At 31.3% G+C, this 21,266-nt stretch overlaps 2 protein-coding genes across 6 annotated transcripts; both read left to right on the top strand.

The window, feature by feature from the left end:
• Positions 1–5,930: 5,930 nt before the first annotated feature.
• LOC120278424 (protein FAM133) lies at positions 5,931–9,446 on the top strand. Of its 2 annotated transcripts, none has more exons than XM_039285217.1 (4): positions 5,931–6,130; positions 7,161–7,345; positions 8,256–8,709; positions 8,984–9,446. In XM_039285217.1, the coding sequence occupies exons 2-4, from the start codon at positions 7,180–7,182 to the stop codon at positions 9,318–9,320; spliced, it is 957 nt and encodes a 318-aa protein (XP_039141151.1). In that variant the 5' UTR covers positions 5,931–6,130; positions 7,161–7,179; the 3' UTR covers positions 9,321–9,446. The 2 variants fall into 2 exon arrangements, with proteins under 2 accessions (XP_039141151.1, XP_039141150.1); XM_039285216.1 differs by having other exon boundaries at positions 5,932–6,130; positions 7,120–7,345.
• A 7,625-nt stretch (positions 9,447–17,071) lies between these two features.
• On the top strand, positions 17,072–20,900 carry LOC120279213 (beta-glucuronosyltransferase GlcAT14A-like). 4 transcript variants are annotated; one of them, XM_039286079.1, is made up of 5 exons: positions 17,072–17,885; positions 17,991–18,550; positions 19,296–19,371; positions 19,459–19,574; positions 20,075–20,900. In XM_039286079.1, exons 2-5 carry the CDS (start codon positions 18,037–18,039, stop codon positions 20,602–20,604), a joined length of 1,236 nt encoding a protein of 411 aa, XP_039142013.1. In that variant the 5' UTR covers positions 17,072–17,885; positions 17,991–18,036; the 3' UTR covers positions 20,605–20,900. The 4 variants fall into 4 exon arrangements, with proteins under 4 accessions (XP_039142013.1, XP_039142015.1, XP_039142014.1 ...); XM_039286081.1 differs by having other exon boundaries at positions 17,981–18,550; XM_039286080.1 differs by having other exon boundaries at positions 17,964–18,550.
• Positions 20,901–21,266: the final 366 nt, after the last annotated feature.

Below are 21,266 nucleotides of genomic sequence, written 5' to 3'. Positions count from 1 at the left end.
GACACTGGCTCCTCAAGCTTCATCTTTTTTGCCTCAGGGGCTACATTGCACCAAGAAATGAACATGCATTCAGTTTTAATGATAATTGAGACAAACGGAAGACAATTAAAATTGAAAATGCGATCATTTCGTTCAATCCAGATATTCCAAATAATAGCTCTCACGAGCATATCCCAAAGAGGAAGCCGAGATTTAGGCAACCTGTTCCTCCAGTCTCCCCAAAAGGTCCTTGAGTGACCTAGGAAGATAATAATCCCCAAAGCAGATGCCCAAAGTAGCTCCGGATATGCATGGAAAAAGGGGCAAAGGATAAGAAGGTGATCGCTAGCTTTCATCACTGCATGGCACAACACGCAGTGGTAGATTGCAGTAGTATGCATCTACGCATGGATAAATTCTCAAGTGTCAGAATCTTGTTATCCCAAGCTAACCAAATGAAAAGGTTAATTTTTTTTGGGCAAACTCCCTTAAGAATGACAGAAGTTTTGCTACATCGTAGACTTCCATCATTCAAAAAATTGTAGAAAGATTTTACAATGAATAGGCCATTAGCAGTGAGAGACCAACGTTTTTCATCCTTCCGATTTGATATGCGCTCCATAGTGTTATTAATGAAGCAGTTCCAATCAGTAGAGCCACTTAGAGAAGTATCAGATAGTCTAGTGATAAAGTCCCTAATCGTGTCCTCTTTAAAAAGGGAAATTTGGAATCGATCAGGCCAAATGTCCGCAGGAGTGCGTCCCTTTACCCATTTCTCTAACCAGAAAAGTGTGGAGACCCCATTACCAACAAGAGAGGATAAATTTTTCCTAAAAGCAGGGAGGGCGTGTAAGATACCATTCCAGAAGAAAGATCGCCTCCTGCATTGCTTTTGATAAAGGTTCCACATTGGGGAAAAACTAAAGTAATTTATACGAAAAATGTCCTCCCCACACCAGTGTAACCCTGAGGCAATCTTCCACCACCATTTGCCCAGTAGGGCCATGTTAAAGGTTTGCAAGTTAAGGATACCCCATCCTCCTTGCTCTCTCGATCTACATAGTCTCTCCCAAGAAACTAATCCGGTTTTTACTCTTGTGAATGTTAGGGGCTCAACCGAGTATATATATATATATCCTTTAAATTTATCTCGCCTCCTTATTTTATATTTATTATGTGTATATATATATATATATATATGTTTATATAGACTTTAAAAAAAAAAAGAAGAAGAAAAAGAAGAAAAAAATTAGTAAAAAAAATAAAAAAGATATATGAGGGCTAAAATGAAAAAATAAATAAAAAAAAAACATGCATCACAAATTGTCACGTAAATCAAAAATTAAAAAGAGTGAGAATATAAAAAAGAAATAAAAAAAGAAATGGATAAGAAGTGATTTTGAAATAAAATTTGAAATTAAAAAAAAGGGAATAAGAAAAAAATCTCTCGGGGTTCGAGGATTTTTAGGGGAGTTGAGGATATGTGGGGAAAGAAGAGAAAAAAAGCAGGGAGAACAAAAAAAGAAGAGAGCAGAACAAAAAGAGAAGGAAGAGAGACGAGAAGGAAGAAAAAAAGGAGTTCGACAATGGTCCTTCGGCTCTATTAGTTCCTCTCCCACTCTCTCTTTCTTTCTCCAAACACTACCACGAAGACAGAGGACAGCGTAGTGGTGGTGGTGACGATGTATATGGCTTCTGCCGCCGTCACCACCACTCGGCGGGAACCTAAGAAGCCTCATTGCTTGTTCTCTTCTCCGATGCCAGATCTCGATCCCCATCCTGAGGCAATGAGAAGATCAATGGCGAGAGACAACATTCAATCATAAAAAAAAAGATCATCGATGAAGTTCTTCATCAAATTGACTTGTTGGCATTTTGATGTTTCCCTTAAAAAAAAAAGAAGTAAAAGATCAATTGCTCCACCACGGCAAGTGCTCCACCACGGCAAGCAAGATGATGTTCATAACCCCAGCACAAATCTCGAGGCATGCTTGAGAAGCTCGTCAAGTGCTTATAGCTTGAAAGAGGTAGATGTTCTTATAGAGTTCCATCCAAAATATATATGCTTATACATGTTCTGGTTGCATCTATGCTATAAAGAAAAATGTCTGGATTTTATTTTACAAAACAAAAAAAATCTTCATTCACTCCCATGTCAATCCATGCCATGGTAGGATCCGTAACTTGGATTGCTTTTACTAACCATGCACTCCTTGATTAAGTGAGTAATGAATTGTATATGTGGCAACATGCTTTTATGTATCCATGGTGGCATGTTTTCTCAATCAAAATCTCCATCTCATGCCTTGGCTTGTAGATTTTCCTCTAGTTAGTTTTTTTGAACTTTTAACATGCTGAGTTCAAACATGCTTAGAAATGTAATTGTTCGTTATTTGAAAAAAAAGAGAGAAGAAAAAAAAGAGGGCTTTGTCGTGGTAAAAAAATACATTTGTAGAAAGTTGGGCTTTTATGCAAAATCAATGGAGAAAAAAAATTATGAAATAATTAAGGACATATATGCAAAAATATGTGAAAATGTGTGAAAATACGAAAGCTCGGGGGTTTAACTGCAAAAAAATAATAAATATGAAAAAATATGAAAATGTGAAAGTTTGGGGGTTTATTTGCAAAATTTGATAAAATGTGAAAAAAAAATTTAAAAGTTAGAGGATCTAAATGCAAAAAAAAAGAGAAAAAAAAAAAGAAAAGAAGAAAAAAAGGATTTTTAGCGAAGATGAGGGGTATTTTGGTAATTTCACAAGACCCCCTTAAGCTTACCGTGATGTCTAATGCATGTCGACTGCTCTCTTTTAGAGGGCCTCGTCATTGCCTCTTAACAGTCAAGGAAGCGGATGGCTATTGAAGATCCTTTTAAAACTCTCTTTGAGCTCTTGGACCCGGTTTGAGGCCATTGACTCTCTTTGGAGTGATGACAAATCTCTTTGAGCTGATGGACCCTATTTGAGGCCATTAACTCTCTTAGAAGTGATAGAATATTCCAAAACCCTTAAATCTCTCTTTGAGCTGATGGACCCTTTTTGAGACCATTGACTCTCTTTCGAGTGACGAAAAATTCCAAAACCCTTAAAACTCTTTTCGAGCTGATGGACCATGTTTGATGCCATTGACTCTCTTACGAGTGATGAAAAAATTTCAAAAAACCTTAAAACTCTTTTTGAGCTGATGGACCCTGTTTGAGGCCATTGACTCTCTTAGGAGTGATGAAAAATTCCAAAAACCCTTAAAACTCTTTTTGCGCTGATGAACCCTGTTTGAGGCCATTGACTCTCTTAGAAGTGATGAAAAAATTCCAAAACCCTTAAAACTCTTTTTTAACTGATGGACCATGTTTGAGGCCATTGACTCTCTTAGGAATGATGTAAAAATTCCAAAACCCTTAAAACTCTTTTCGAGCTGATGGACCCTGTTTGAGACCATTGACTCTCTTAGGAGTGATGAAAAATTCCAAAAACCCTTAAAACTCTTTTTGAGCTGATGGACCCTCTTTGAGGCCATTGACTCTCTTAAAAGTGATGAAAAATTTCAAAAACCCTTAAAACTCTTTTTGAGCTGATGGACCCTGTTTGAGGCTATTGACTCTTTTAGGAGTAATGAAAAAAATTCCGAAACCCTTAAAACTCTCTTTGAGCGCATGGACCCTGTTTGAGGCCATTGACTCTCTTAGGAGTCATGAAGAAATTTCAAGACCTTCAAAAGCAAAGCATTCTAAAAAAAGGAAAAAAAATCAAATTAAAATCAAGGCATTAAAAAAATGATGAATCAACAGATGAGCTCAATAACCTCAAGATTACAGTGTTGAAGAGTTCATAAGTTGCAAAAAGTTTCACAAGCCTGAAGGCCGAAGCTTATGAAAAGTCAAATCAAGTTCCAAATCAAATCAAAGAATGCAAATTCAACAAATGAACCCAACAACCTCAAGGATGAAGAGTTGAAGAGTTCACAAGTTGTAAAAAGCTTCACAAGCATAAAAGCCGAAGTTCATGAAAAGCCAAACCATATTTGCGATTCCTCAATACAGAGAATCTATAACTTAAAGTCCAGATCAAATTCAAGACAAACTCAAAACATCCAAGATAAATGAGCTCAATAACCTCAGAGTTAAAGTGTTGAAGAGTTCACAAGTCGTAAAAAAACCTCACAAGCCTGAAGGCCGAAGCTTATAAAAAAAAAAATCAAATCAAGTTCCAAATCAAATTCAAGATGCAATCTAAAAAGTCCAAGTTCCAAGTTTCAAACAAATCAACAAATGAGCTCAACAACAGCAAAGTTAAAGTGTTGAAGAGTTCACAAGTTGCAAAAAGCTTCACAAGCATGAAAGCCGAAGCTTATAAAAAATCAAATCAAGTTCCAAATCAAATTCAAGATGCAAGTTCAAAGTACAAGACACAAATTTCAAACAAGTCAATAAATGAGCTCAACAACCTCAAAGTTAAAGTGTTGAAGAGTTCACAAGTTGCAAAAAGAAGCTTCACAAGCATGACAGCCGAAGCTTATGGAAGGTCAAACCAAGTTTGTGATTCATCGACATAGGGAATTCACAGCTTGAAATCCAAATTAAATCTAAGATGCAAAATCAAAGATTCAAGTTTCAAACAAGTCAACAAATGAGCTTAACAACCTTAAGGATATAGCGTTGGAGAGTTCACAAGTTGTAAAGAGCTTCACAAGCATGAAAGCCGAAGCTTATGAAAAATCAAATCAAGTTCCAAATCAAAATCTAAGATGCAAAAGATCAAATGTCCAAGTTTCAAGTTTCAAATAAGTCAACAAATGAGCTCAACGACCTCAAGGATAAAGCGTTGGAGAGTTCACAAGTTGTAAAGAGCTTCACAAGCATGAAAGCCAAAGCTTATGAAAAATCAAATCAAGTTTCAAATCAAATCCAAGATGCAAGTTCAAAGTCCAAGTTCCAAGTTCCAAGTTAGAAATAAATCAACAAATGAGCTCAACAACCTCAAAGATAAAGCGTTGGAGAGTTCACAAGTTGCAAAAAAGTTTCACAAGCCTGAAGGCCGAAGTTTATGAAGAATCAAATCAAGTTCCAAATCAAGTCCAAGATACAAATCCAAATATCCAAGATACAACTTCATAAGTTTCTAAATCATGTTAAGATGCATATTTCAACCGTTGACGAAGACTAAAAGTCAACAAAAGTCAAAGCGCGCTTTTCGGCGAAATAGTCGGAAGGGAATGAAATGCTACCATCATTGTTGTGTCAAGATAATTAAATTTCAAACTTCTTGTACTTTCAATGAAGTCTATGAATTCATGAATAAAATTTATTTGTCAAAATCTGTTTCTTTCTTCACACTTATTTTCTTAATCGGAGGTTCCTGTGATAATGTTCAGGGTAATTAACACTAGGGGCTTGCCCCTAATGGAAGTCATGAACCCACAATCCCTTGAAATCTACAAAACATTAAAATTTGATTTGTGATCCATGCTTTTTATCCGGTCAATCCTAATTAAAGTCCGGGTGGAAAGAAAGGAGCCCACAATATATATATAATCCGATCTATTCTTTTTTTAATCGTAATCTCTGGATAAAGATATATTTTTTTTGGAATTAAAATATTGAGTGATTATTAATTTTTTGGATTTATCCTCTGTTTATTTTTTTTAATTATCTCTTTTTCTTTTTTATTTGAATATCCGATTTTTTTTATTTTTTTAATATTTGGATCATTATCATTTTTTTTTATTTTTATTTTTTTTTAAATCTTGAATTTCATTCAATTTTTTCTGAATATAATTATTATTATTTTTTTTTTAGAAAATCAGATTTATCTCGGGTAAAAAAAACGTATACAAACAAATGAATATCGGTGGATTGAAATGTAACGGTCCAAATAAATATATGTACATTTTGAATAAAAGAAAGTTCTTAGACTAGGCAACCTCGTATATATATATTTTTCAAATCCCAAATCGAAATCTATTCGAACTTGTAGGCCCATTACTTGAAAATGTATTAATTATTAGAATTATGTTTTGCTTGGACAAAGCTCTGTGAAGAGAATCTTCGATCTTCCCCCAAAATCAAACCCAAATCCTCTCCGCCGGCAGCCAACGCCGGCCATCGCCGGAATCCGAAGACGAGATCGATCAAGGCCAGCGTTCTCTTTTTCAGGCAATCTTTTACTCCATGTTTCCCTTGCTCTCTTTTTCCCTTTTTTTTACTTTGTCTTTTGATGTGTTATTTTGAGCCCTAGATTTTGATATTTTCTTTCGAAAAGTTAAATTGGAACGGATTATTATAGGAAGTTGGGGATTTTAGTTGATTTTTTTATAGATTTTACTTTTCTATCTTTTTTTCCTACTGATTTTGTAGCATTGTCAGCAGTTCATGTTGATTCAAACTCATCTTTGGACCATAAAGGATTTGATTTTTTGAAGGTTCATGCGTTAGTCTATTGAGATGAAGAGAGAAAAAGATTGTTTTCAGCCTCAATTTTGGATATTTCCTACGGAAAAGTCAAACTGGAATCGGTTCTTGGGTGGAATTTGGGGATTTTTACTAGATTTTTGTATAGATACTCTTTTTTCCCCTTGATTGTTTTAGCGTTGTAAGGAGTTCATGTTGGTTCAAATTTGTCTTCGGACAATAAAAGATTTGATTTTTAGATGTTTCATGCTTTAGACTATCTGTCTTTTTCTTTTATCTTTTTTATAAAAAAAAAATATATCGATCAAATCCATTCAAATTGCTTTAGGTTCTATAAGTGATGCAGAACATGGGGTTGCCATTATTACTTGACATGGTATAGGATTAGAAATTGTTCAAGAATTAACTTCATACGTTTTTAGGTCTTAGACATAGTTTTGCAATCAACTCCATGATAAGCTGAATTTATCACTAAGTCTGTAATTCTAGATAAGTTTTACTTTAAATATTTTTTTTCCCTATTTGGAGTCAAACTTTGCTTAGATAAGTTTTCAAATCTCTATGAAAAAAGACAAGGGAATAGTTATAAAAATAACAAGAATTTCTAATGGGCATAATTCTTATTCTTCTGTTGCTTCTTCCTTTCGGTTTCATTATTATTGATTGTGCAAACGTGGGTTTATTCTTGAATTGTGTACATATGCTTCAGTCCAATCTTTCCTATTTGAATGCAGGGCTTATATTTTTGTTCTCAAAGCATTTCAAATCTCACTAGGTTACATTGCCAAAAGGTAATGGATCTAGAAACAGAGAATCGTCTTGCAGCCATGCTAATGGAAGAGGCGAGGAGATTGAGGCTTCAGGCTGAAAATGAAGGTGTTCATGCTTATCTCAAACCAAATGTAAGGGCTCGCCCAAATTCCCGCTTTCTCACAGCTACTGTTCTTGGAGTTCAACAAGGCAAGTAGTTACTTTGATTGCTATTTTGAATTCCATTTTGTTTTGTCATTGTACATGGCCTGATCTTGTTTTTACACAAAAAAAAATGGTTATATGGCTTCCTGTAAGACGATGGGTTGAGTTTTCTGTGATGTTATTTAAATCTTTAGATGTTTACTCATTCAAAACATTCTGACTTGGAATTCTATTTATGATACTCATGTCATAAATATGTTAACATGTTGTAACAAGCCTGTTATATTTCAAATGTTTATTGTTGGGATTTTGATAATTTATTGTAGACTTGGCTTTTTCCATCTTTAAAGAGTCCTTTCTATCTTTAACGAGCATTGGGTGATTTCTTAACATTTGTTCAAACACTTACTAGTGGAATGCAAAAGTTTGAAGTCCTTCGCAGAAGTAAAGTTCTACTCATCTGGTAATATCGATTATCTCCATGGTATGTAGGATCCAATAGAAGGGTAAAAGTGGCCCTTCACTTGATATCCTGTCAACGACGAATAACACTTTTTAGTTCTAGTTGAATAGCCTAACTAGCTATTTTAATTTCTATTCTTTATGCCATCATTTCAAACCTTTTCTTTATTGTAGAAATTATATATGAGAAAATTATTCAAAGTTTAAACCTTTTTCTCTTAGGAGAGAATTCTGAAGAGTGAAGAGCTGTATGTTGCCATTAATCTCTTATAAGATTTTGAGATTGATGTGTATACTATGGGCTCAAAAACGTTCATTGGGGAGTAATTAAGTAAAATTGTTTCCCTTTTCATCTTCATTGGTGAATTTGAAGTATTTCCTATAAACCCAAATTGGAAGATAAGCCAAGTCATTTTGTAGTACATTCTTTGTAAATCCAAATCAACTGTTGAAGGGATGTCTGATTTGCTTACTGTTGGAAGTTCTTTTGCAGCTAACAGAGCTGTTGAAGTAAGTGAAATGTGGCGTGCTCGTGATAAAGAGCTAGAGCTGGATTCTAGACCACGAGACATATCAAAAAATAGTAGCAGACCCCGATCAGAAAAGCACTATAATGGACATGTAGAAGGAAGACTGAAATCTAGACATGAAGAAAATGAAAGAGTTTGTGCTTCCCGATTGAAATTTAGACCTGAAGAAAATGATATAGTTTCTGCTTCCAGATTGAAATCTAGACAAAAAGAAAATGATAAAGTTTCTGCTTCCAGATTGAAATCTAGACGAAAAGAAAATGATAAAGTTTCTGCTTCCAGATTGAAATCTAGACAAAAAGAAAATGATAAAGATTCTGCTTCCCTATGTTCATCAAGCAAACGTGCTTATGAAGATTCTTACCCCAACGAAGATGGGATGCAGGATGAGGAAATAGAGAAATTCCTTCACTCCAGGTTAGAGGATAATTATTCAGATGTCTTTTAGTGTATGTCACGCAATACATTAGTTTTACACTCATAGTTGATAAAATACTTTCTTAGTTTATGATTGAAATGCAAAGCAGATATCATAACCAGCATTTGTTTTGCCAAAAAACATGTCTGTTCTTTCACTCTGATCAATCATTGTTTTGTTCCTGTCATGTGTTTGTATCTGTATCTGATTAGGTCATTGGTTTTCTTATTAAAGTTTGTTTTTCTGACAAACAACTTATTTTGTTTTTCCCAGAAGAAAGCGAGGTAAAGGTGCCATAGGTTCAAGGATGGATGAACCCGGTCCGTATCTTTCTACATCATTGAATGACAATGAGCGGCTTTTGCTGCCTGCGGACGTGAGGGAGAAAGAAGAGTGGGAAAAGCGCATTGTCGGGCCGGAAAAACCATCTTTCATGCAAACTAAAGAACACCTCAATGATTCTCACAACTCGACAGATAGTGAAGGTGATACGCTCCTTTCTGAGAAACATCATGTTAAAAAACATATTTCGAAGAAGGACAAGTCAAAAAAGAAAAAGCGAAAAGAGAGGAGAAGCAAACACCATAATAAGAAGCAGAAGATAAGGTGACTTTATGCATACCAAAGTTCGCATCATTGCATGAATCCAGTATTGGTTTTTGCTGCAATGATGAGCATGTGTTGTTCGAATTGAAACTTGTGATGATTGGAAATAAGAATTTGTAATTTCTGATGATGATATTTGTTACCATTGTTGAATTCTGTAGGATGTCTTACCGTAATGTAGTTTGTTCTGCTGATTTCTGCAGGACTAGCAGATTGATCCCAAGCTTTGAGGCCTGTGGTTTTGAAAATTTTTTTGTGTGATTTGTGGAAAATTATCTTTGTTTTTGAACTGAAATGAAATGAAATTAGATAAAAGAAACAAAGGTGTTGATCTTAAGTTTTTTGTTTTTTTGTTGACGTTTCAAAATGAATTGCTGTAATGCTTTTAAACTGATGAATTATGATAATGTAGCATTTTGTAAGATAACTTAGTCACAATGTTTTGTTGTCCGAACTTTTCCTTTTCCAAAAAAAAAAAAACAAGTTAAAATGAAAATGAAAATAAAAATAAAAATAAATTGAGAAACATCTTAGTTTTAAAGATAGTAACCAATCTAGCTATGTTTTGGCCGGCTTCTTGATTTTTTATTGTTTAGAAACAAACTTCAAGTTGTCTTTCTTGATTATTTTATTTTATTTTATTTTTTAAGAAAAACGTGTATTAGGATTAAATGAGACGGTGACACCACGTAGTATTTTATCCCTTCAAATCATAAGTTGCCACATCAAAATTTAATTGTGTAAAAAAAATAATTTTTTTTATTAACTAAACATGTAAATGCTAAATCGAAAACCCCCGGAAAAGGTTTACTGTTTACTATTTAGGGTTTTGGGTTTAGGCTTTAGAATTTTGTGCATAGTTTTTATAGTATTTGGGCATATGATTTTAGGGTTTTAGGTAGAGTTTAAAATTTAAAAAATATAGAGATTTATACTATTTGAATTTAAAATTTATAAAAAGAATAACGGGATGACATGGTTGCCAACTTGTCATCCACGTCATTTAAAAACCTTATTTAGTCTGATGTTGGTGATTTATAATTGTAAGGGATATAATCTGACGTGTTGTCACCATTTCATATAATCCTGCTTCTTCAAACGTAGCCCTCTTAATTATTTTTTTTTAAATAAAGCCGGCTACAACTTTTATTTAAAAAAAAATCATGAAGATTAGTTTTCTTTGATTTTGTTTTTATTATGTTTTTCCACTAGTATCAGCACTCTTGAGATAAGAAATAGGGAAAAGTGAAAAAAAAAACCTTTGTAGCTTTCAACTTTTTGCAAAATAATAATAGAGGTTTTTTTTTTTTATTGTATGACATATAGTTTATCGATTTGGAATTGTCGTGATTGTAATTTTTATTTTATGAGTAAAATTGTCCATTTATGTAAAAAATTGCACATGACATAAAAAACATTACTTTTCAATTAGTTTGATTTTTGGTATTTAAGTTTTTTTATTTAGTGAAATTTTGAGAAAAAATAACAAACTTAATCTATATATATGTGTGTGTTGTTTTTAAAATAAAATGACATTTTTGTCCATGTATGTAAGAGTAAGGAATCAAAGGTTCTTATAAACTTTCCAACACATTCAAAAGGCCCTACAAAACTTTCTATACCAAATCAATCCCTACTATTTTTAAAACTACATATGCTACTCACCCCTAACTTTCTGAATTTACAATTATACTTTGATCTCGAGAGCTCCATGGGCTGCCAATGAGTCAGCACAAAAAAGGCCCCAGCCTAGACAAACTTGTACTCTTTGATAGGCGGCTTAAGTTAACTAGAGACCTAAAGTGAAATTTTAGAATAAACCTTTGAATTTATTTAATAAAAAAATTTATTTAAATTTTATTTTAATAAATATCTGTGCGCAAAATTCACAAAAAATAAAAATATAACATTATAAAAACTACAAAAACTCTTATTTATAATAAAAAAAAATGAATATTATATTAATTTTGGAGAAATAATGCATGAGAAAAACCAATAGGTCAAAATATAATTTTGAAAAGTTTGTTAGAGAAGAAATGAGATAGATTAAGCATCAAAATAAAAATATTTAATATTTTACTGTGTTATTTTAAATTTTAAAAGTTAGCTAGAATTATATTGCATTGGTTAAATATTAAATTAAAATACTTTTGTATTATAATAATTATTGGGAGTTCTTCGAAATTGTAAGTTTTTAAAATTATTATTAAAAAATCTAAAGATGAGGCCTTAAAATTAAAATAATTATTAAAAAATCTAAAAATGATGTCTTAAAATTAAAATTATTACTAAAAAAATTCTAAAAATGAGGCCTTAAAAAATGTTGTGACCTAAAGCAATTGCTCCATTAGCCTAACCTTGGAGCAAGCCTGTCTTTGAAGCTTATTCGGCCCTAATAAACAACCATGAGACCTGGGTGAGCTTGCCTAATCCTGGAGCTTGCACCCATTCATGCAGCTCCTCGGGCTAAGGTGAGCTCATCAAGACAAGACTATTGAGAGACAAGTCAAGCACGGGACAAAAACATATTAAAGAATGGAGCAAGAAAATATTATTTTATAAAAAATAAATTATAAGCTGTCACAAAGATGGACTTTTTTATTCTGAAAATATTGATGTCATATCCAAAAGCTTGAGGGCTTGGTAGGTTTTTCTCACATAAATAATTTTTTTTTTCTTGATGTATCAATGAAAATAAAAAAAAACTTATTTTGTTTGGTCTTTATTTTAAATTATTTTGCATAACCAAACAAGTGACATGTGATGACTAGTCTAATATAATTAAATTCAAAATTTCAAGCATTCAATACAAGCGTACTAGCTACCAGCGTCAGATTCAGTGTATTTGAATCACTTGATGAAGGACTTCATTGCTTTATTAGACTTTCTCCAAATGGTTAATGTCTCTGCCATAATTACCAATCTAACCTTAAATCTTTGTATTTTTTTTTTTTTTCTAATTTTTCTAGATAACAACTCAAATTGTAAGATGGTACTAAAAAAACAATAAATGTTGTACTAATCTTACATATAAAATAGAGCAGTTCTTATGAAATTTGAAATTTATTTTTAATATTATTTTATTTATGTAACATTTTTTTATATGTGATTGTTGAGACGCTGAGTACAATGCGATATTATCATTTTGATTATTATTATTTTTTTTTTTAAATGCATGTCTAACTTGTTAAGCCACATGCTTAGTATCAAATTTTTTTATTATTTTTTTAAATAATATTATATTGATGATTACTTCATGATATCAAAAATTTGACATATGGCATTACCTACGGTAATATTTAAAAAACATTAAAATTAAAAATATCATGTGGTTGATGATGTCTTCATCCACGCTGATAATTTTTTTTTTTTTATAACTCAGGCAACTATGAATAATTTTAATAACTATATATTAATTATTTTGAAAATATAGGGACATAAATAAATATCTCAGTTAAATAATCAATAAGTAAATAAATAAAATATTACTTTTCAACATACAATGAAAAAACAAGTTATAAAATTATTTTTTCCATAAATTTATTTTTTCTAATAATCACTTGTGTCTAAACATTTATTTTTCTATTTACTTAGTTATCTATTTGTTATTCCAATTATGTTTCTAATATAAGTGCATCTGTTTTTTTATCAAATGTTTTTGTCTATGATTTGATGCATTGCTTTTGGCACTGAGACCAAAATAAATAAATAAATAAATTTGTAGAATTTATTTACCCAAATAATTAAAAATAATAATAAGAGAAATTATCATTTATATTTTGTTCTTGTATTACATTATTCAAAAAAAATATCCATTATGTTCTTATTAATTTCTACTCATTCTTGTCGTCTAGAATTACTCTAGCTAGCACTTGGCATATGATCCAAGATATATAGTTTTTTTTATTAATTTTTTCTAATCGAAGTGTCATTTAAAATAGAAATAAATTATGATATTATGCTTATAAAAATAAAAAAAAGATTTGAAACTTTAAAAAATGTAAAAATTAATCACACAAAAATAAAAAGGGAAACAATATACAGAATGTATTAAACAATTTGAACTTATAAAGGTGAAAATTAACATCAAGCAAAATATAGAAAAGATGATGCAAAATATATATATATATATATATATTAAATATTGTAGAAGCACATGATGAAAATTGATATGTAAAAATAAAATATAAGTATTGTATAATGATCATATTCAATAATTTGAAAACGAAATGAATTTGAAGAACCAAAAATAGCATTACTGCTAAGTAAAATATTTCTTCGGTCCTTTTTACTTGTCCATTTTAACTAGATCACATAGATTAATAAAGTGAGTTAAAATTAGTATGTAATTTTAAAATTTATAAAAATTATATTAATTTTTCAAGATTACTGTTATTTAAAATATATTTTAAAAAATATGTTATTGAAAATAATTTAATAAAAAGCTATAGAAGTACATTTTAAAAAAATAATATTTATAATATCTTAAAAATAAATAATTAAAAAAAATTAAAGAAAACATTTAAAATGGGATAGGTTAAAACAGACCGGAGGGTTTACATTTATTAGGTGTTTATATTTAGTGAAGCAAGCCAACTAACCAACTAACTTAACTCCAATGAACTGTGAGGGTGGGTTGTCCGCTATAAATTAAGAACATGGCCTTGATTTCAATGCATTAATTAATATGACTAGTTCAGGAATTAGCATTTACGCTGATTTGAATATTCATTGTCTCTGATGAAAAGGTCCACGCGCTGCATTCATTCCAACTCCCAAGTGATGTTTGGTTTCATTGTACCAAATTAAATACGAAATAACAAACGCTGAAGTTAAACTTAGGACTTATGGTTGCATGCACTTGAATTTTATATTTAGTGGTGTGACTGAAAATGGAGAAGAAATTTTTGAAGTTTCTTCACCATGCAAATATTTTTATATTTATTGGCCTAAAGAAAATTTTAAAAGTTCCGTCCCAAGATATAAAAATTTGTTCTTTATTATTATACTTTGTCCTAATATTTATTTTGGTTCATGTGCTCCCAAAATATTCATTATGGTATTTTTTTGTCTTCATATTTTTGTTTTTAATTTGCATGCTGGGGTTATGAACATATTATTATTCACAACATATTCCCTCTTGTTTTATTTATATGTTCACTTTAACTGATTTACACCAATTAAGAAAGTCAGTTAAAATTAGTTGATAGTTTTAACCAACAAAAATTTGAGTTTTTTTTAAAAAAAATTGAATGATAATTTCCATGAGTTGTAATTTTAATTATTAATGTGGGTTTTGAAAAAAATTGTATGTAACTTGTCAATTGTTTAATTATATATGTGCTCACTAATTAACAATTTTTTTATATTTATTATTGACTTTTATGCTGCGAAATATTTTCTCATTTGTTTAAAATTTCAAATAGTTGTAGAAATATTTTAATTTTAGAATACTTTTCTTATTTTCTGAAGTAATATTTTTTTATTTTCAATAGAATATTAATATTAATAAAAAAAATTCAAAAATTAGTCCAATGTTAAAACTTTTCTAATATCTTTTCAAAATCAAGTTTGTCTTACTGTGCCTAAATTTTTTTGCCGACAATACCTTTATGTTCAACTCCTTTCTCTCTCACAAGTCATTTGTATTTTTTTTTTTAATTTCAATTTTTGTAGAAAAGGAAATATAATCATAATATTCTAGGTCATGTCCTTCCAAATTTTTTTAAAAAAATATTAATAGTTTATGCAAAGAGATTAAATTTCTTAAGTAGCTATCAATTAGAGACGTACAAGTATTGCTTGTCAACACACATTTGAACACTTATTTGAACAAGCATCACCATCTTGAACTAACTATTTTTGTGATTTTCAATATTTTTCATAGAGTTTTTTTTATGTAAGAAAAAATAGACAAGTCATTTGTTTCAACCAATTTTAAAAGAGGAAGTTAATCGGGCCACTTTCTATTTGGTAAAAAAAAAAGTTACATCTCTTTTAATATAAAAGTATTTTTTTATTACGTCCAATATGTAATTTTATGGAAAAAAACTAAATTAAAATAAAATTGTTATAGTCACGAATGTTGATTTCATTTATAAATTACAAATTTTTAGTCATTTTCATCTTTGAACTTAAGAGTGTATTTATTTTATCATTTAGCTTTAGGAAAATTTATATAATTATATATTTAAAATTAAAATCTAGAACTCCAAAATAAAATTAACATAATGGTAATCATGTTGATTTCTCTGCATTAATTAAATTGCTTAATTTTTGCGTTTTTTATTAAAAGAAAAATTAACGATATCATATGATATGCAATATAAGTTTAAATTTATGGCGAATTTCTATATCTTAGATGAGCTCTTTTTGGAATTTTTCCTTGTAGAGTTTTTTTTAATCGATTTACACCACATTTGCTGCATTTTTATTTTTTGAAAAACAACACAAATTGATGTGATTAAAATTCAAATCCAAAATATTAGCTACTAATCCAAGGAAAGACTCATTTAACTCTAGTATTCATTTATTAGGAACAACACAAAGAGAAGACCACAAAGATGAGAAAACAATGAACAAAAAAAATTCATATTCTTTAGAGAAGTAGCAATAGCTTGTTTATATTCCCAATTTTTAGCAAATTTTATTTTTTATTTCTAAAGAAAATCAGAAATTAATTAGAGTGAAATTTAAATCTAAAATGTCTAGCTACTAATATAAAAATAAACTCATTTAATTCTAATGCATATTTGTTTTATAAAAATATTTTTAGTTTATAGTTTTCACTATTTAGACCCAATATAAATACACTTTTATCCTCAACTTCATTGTGGATTTGTACGTTGGACAATTAGTTTAATTTCATTGCTAATAGAATGATATATATATATATATATATATATATTAATCTTTGATCTATCTAGTTTTAAAATAAATTATGATGAAAAATTGAAAACATTATAAAAACAATAAAATTAATTCTTGTGATATATTAAAAGCCTTACAAAAGAGTAATTCTTTCTCTAATGGCCAATTTTTTAATATATATAAAAATTTAAATTTAAAACTACTTGCTTACATAAGTAAATACAAACTTATTTGAACCAAATTTTGATAGTAACACAATGATAATTTTATCATTCATTATTAAAGGAATACTTTTTTTTTCACATATGACTCTCATCTCATTTGAAATTACACCCACTGTCTAAAATATTTTAAATTTAATATTTGTTAAAAATTCAATTTTACATATTGTTGATATGACAATTTAATATCATATAAAAAACCATTTAAGAAAATCTCTAATAAAATGGAATTAAATGCCATATTCAATTCTCTCATGCATATTTTTAATTCTTAAGTGACATGTCTTGGTTGGTTTATTTTCTAGCTTTAAATAAAAAAAGAAATGGATGAAGAATTTATGTATCCAACCTCACCCAGTTGGTATTGTATTTTATTATTTTTTAACAAAAATATGATAAATGAGTGTTATATATAGGTATAGAATAAACTTAACAAACATATATACCATTGTCTCAGATTGGAATTAAAGTTTAAAATTTAAAATTTTTTTAAAATTAGTATTTTACATAAAGGATCTGGTATCGATAGGATAAAAGACGGTTGATGTTGGTATTATTCTTTTGTTATTGTTGTTGTTATTTTACTAATAATAATAATAATAATAATAATAATAATAATAAAAAGGAAGAGAAACAGACATTAACTAGGCTCAAAGGACTCCTGTTGTTTCTCTCTCTTGATGGATGGGCATGGGTCCAGGCTTCCTATTCTTTTTCTCTCTCTATCTCTCTCATGGCCTCTGTGAATTTTAGCCAGGATTCACATAACATTTCTCTCCATTGCTCCATTCTTCCCCTTTCTCTCTTCCTCTTTAAATCTCATACATTCCCAATACCAAAGATCCCATCTTTTTCTTTTTTTCCCTTCCCAATTGCGCCCCCTTTCTTCTCCTTCTTCTTATGTATTTTTCAATACAATTCCAACCTGATGGTCTCCTCCTTGCCCCAAAGTTTTCGTCTTGGAAGGATTCGTGAAGGAAAACCAGTCCGCATCTTGTAGCTGGGGCTCTTTCTCTTGCGTGTTTGAACAGAAAGGTGGCTCCTTTTTCCATTTGATTTCCTTCCTATTTGTTGACCCTGGGAAAACAAGGAAGAGATCCGGAATATTGGTTATTGGGGTATGTTTGAAAAGTTTGTTTGAAGGCTGAGGTCCTCGTCACAGTTGGACTTCCTTGATTCCCCTTGTTTTTGTCTTACATTGCCAATGATCTTTTGATTTTTGGTGTTGGTTTGGTTGGATTTTATAAAGTTTCTGGTTTGTGGATCCAGTTTTTTTAGTTCAATCTTTGTCATCTTGGGCATGTCCTGTTTTTGTTGTTGATTTGTGATTCTTGGGTTGGAGAGTTGGACTGGTAAAGCATAAAGGTGGGATCTTGGCGAGTTAAAATTTTTTTTTTCCTTTTCTTTAGCAAGTTGGATTGAAGACAAAGTTCTGGTTGGTGGATTTAGATCACAGCATAATCTTGTTGTTTGTTAAGGTAAAAATCTTGTGCTCATGCTTTTCATGATATTGGTTTGATTGGATTGGAGAAGGCCCTTCATTTGTGGTGTTCCAGTGAACAATTTTCATTAGTTTTTTGCAGAAGTTGGATGTATGGGACTTTTGCATTGAATTATAATTAGTCAGGAATGAAAATGAGATTGTTCAAATTGTCACCATGGCTTGCTACTATGGCGTTTACAGTAGCTGCCATTATCTTGGTAGTTCTCTTTAGATACTCTCGTAATGATGGAATTTGGGATGTCGGGCAAGAGTTTGAAGCTGTGAGCACAGGCCTGCAAAAGGGTCCAGGCTATCCTCCGGTTTTCGCTTATTGGATTTCAGGCACTGGTGGTGAGGTTCGAAAAGTTTTGAGGCTATTGAAGGCGGTATATCACCCGAGGAACCACTACCTTTTGCATCTTGATGCAGGGTCCTCGGTTTCTGAGAGGACCGAATTGGCACAGCTGGTTCAGTCTGAAAAGATTTTTGTATCTTTCAGGAATGTTGATGTTGTGGGCAAAACATATGTTGTTGATCGAACAGGGCCATCGGCAGTTGCTGCCACACTTCATGGAGCTGCTGTTCTGCTCAGGATCAATAAAAACTGGGATTGGCTTATAACATTAAGTTCCTCGGATTATCCACTTGTTTCTCAGGATGGTAAGGGTTCGATCTCCGACATCTTGTTTGTTCTTGCATATTCCATACCGTGTTTCTATATAAGCTCTGTGATGCAATTGTGTTACAGAATCTTATTAGTTGTTCACTTGATAATTCAAATCAAATATCATGGAAGGACCAAACTATCCAGAAATAGGCATCAATATGCTCACAGAATCATGTTCAATATTTTAATCTCAATTTTTCATTCATTGTTTTACACTAACATGCTGTAACACGTTCTTATCTTTGTGGAATTATTTGCATGTGCCTAGAGGTTTGTTCAGGTGACCTCCAATATATTATTATTTAATGATGATTAGGCTATGAGTTCTTAACATCTCTTTTGTCTTATTACCTCCAATGGAAGCAAATGGACTTCTGTTAAACATTTGTTAGGCAGACTGAAATTTTTTAGTTGATTAGAGGCATAGTGGGATTTTGTTGATTACGAGTTCTTAACATCTCTTATTGTCTTTCTGAAGAAATCATCAATTTTCTGTTTTGGTGAATTAAAATGGCCTTCTGATTTTGTTGATGCTGAAAGGATTTTGTTTTTTTGTTTTTTAAAAAAAATCCTAATGCCTTATGATTTAATTATTCGTGTTAAGCCATCATGAGTTTTCCAGCATTAAGTATTATTACTCTCCTCGTTCCTTTATGGGTTTGACTGATGTAAAGTTGGGAGGATGTATTATGTTTGTCTTTTATCTTTCTGATGTATCAAAATCATTTTGTTGTGCAGACCTGCTTTATGTGTTCTCCTCTTTACCAAGAGATTTGAACTTCATCGATCACACAAGTGACCTTGGATGGAAAGAGTAAGGACTAATTGTGATATCAGATAATGTATTTATACTTAATTCATTTGGTTTTTTATTTACGCGAGCTGAAATTTACTCACTCAGGTATGAGAGGTTTGATAAAATTATTGTGGACCCTAGTCTTTATCTGGACAGAAATTCCCATAGTTTTACTGCTACAGAGACAAGGTCAACTCCTGAAGCTTTCAAGATTTTCACAGGTTGGTACTCTTGAAAAGACTTTAAAAACTTCAGTCTACTTCAGTTACTTTTGTTATTCTAAAGCAGACTAATTTCCACTTCATGTTATGGAAATACGGAATTCTGCATGTCCAGGTGGTATCTGTATTAACCTGAACAATGTCTAAAGCCATTGAAAGGCATTAAAAGAAAACATCAAGTATGAAGAAGCTTCTAAGCTCTTACACATTAGTTTTAGTTATGAATTAGTGAGTTAGTTCTTTGAAGGCAAAGGCACAAATATCGTCCTTGAATTCTGTCTCTATATTCAAATTTGTTTTTCAGGTGTAGTTCGGTGACTTAATGTACACTTATTACCTTCTTTTAAACCAATTAAAGTGAGTGATTAGCAAGTAATAATCATAGTGAGTTGGTTCGTTGATGAGATGCTTAGATATTACAAGGAATTAATAGCTTAATTGAATTTTTCATGTTATAAGATGCAAATATTAAAGTATTTTCTGTGCCATCTACACAATAGGTTCTCCATGGATGATTCTCAGCCGACCTTTCTTGGAGCACTGTGTGCATAGTTGGGATAACCTTCCCAGGAAACTGCTAATGTACTTCACGAATGTCGCCTATGCAATGGAGTCGTATTTCCAGACTGTCATCTGCAACTCCCCTGAATTTCAAAATACGACCGTCAACAATGACTTAAGGTACTTCATCTGGGACAACCCTCCAAAGCTTGATCCGCTCTTCCTCAATCAATCGAACTACAAGGATATGATAAAGAGCCGAGCAGCCTTTGCGAGGCGGTTTGTGGAGGATGAGCCGGTACTTCAGGTAGTTGATCAGAAGATACTGAAACGCCCCACGAACGGTGTGGCCCTTGGGAAGTGGTGTTCAGTATTGAGCAAGGAACAGAATGGGGAGAATGCAGATGATCAATGCTCGAGTTGGAGTGACATCAATGCTATCAAGCAGAAGAAAGCGGGGAAGCGATTAAAGAGCTTGGTTTTAGAGCTTGTTTCGGATCAGAAGATGCATGAAAACCAATGCAAGTGAAAGAGATCGCCCCGTAAAGTTTTAGTGATATGGCCACGAGTTCATCGCCGACGGTCATTCGGTATGTAGAAAAAATTGAGTTAGGAAGGTAGCAAACACGAAAAATAAAACCACCGCAAATCGATTTGGTCATTCAGTCTTTTAGTTTAGTTTTCACAACACAGGAGGCCGAATCGACATCGGACACATTGATTCTTTAGCACTCTCTGTATATGTAAGAGTAGTAGGGTTTGAAGATCAAACTGATGGCTGTTGTTAGAAGAACACAAATTTTAAACATTGTTACCTTCACTGAAGGATGTTTACAGTTTATATTATTATTATTATTATTATTATTATTATTGTTATTATTAAATCATAAACGGTTTTTACATCATGCTCCCTCCGTTTCTTTTTACTTGTCACATTACTTAATTCACACCAATTAAAAAAAGTTAGTTAAAATTAATTGTTTATCTATATTTTATAAAAAAATTTATTATTTTTCAAAATTACCTTTATTTAAAACCCCAATTGTGGAGTATATAATTTAATGCTAGTTGATTGTGATTTATTGAAAATTATACAAATACATTAAATTAAAAGATAAATTTTAAAAAAAAATTATTTAATGCTGTACAAAATTTCTAATGTGACAAGTAAAAAGGAATAGAGAAAAGTCC

Source organism: Dioscorea cayenensis, chromosome 16 (assembly GCF_009730915.1).
Source record: "Dioscorea cayenensis subsp. rotundata cultivar TDr96_F1 chromosome 16, TDr96_F1_v2_PseudoChromosome.rev07_lg8_w22 25.fasta, whole genome shotgun sequence".
In the NCBI taxonomy this organism is placed as follows: Eukaryota; Viridiplantae; Streptophyta; class Magnoliopsida; order Dioscoreales; family Dioscoreaceae; genus Dioscorea; species Dioscorea cayenensis.
This window is presented reverse-complemented; position numbering and strand designations above follow the sequence as displayed.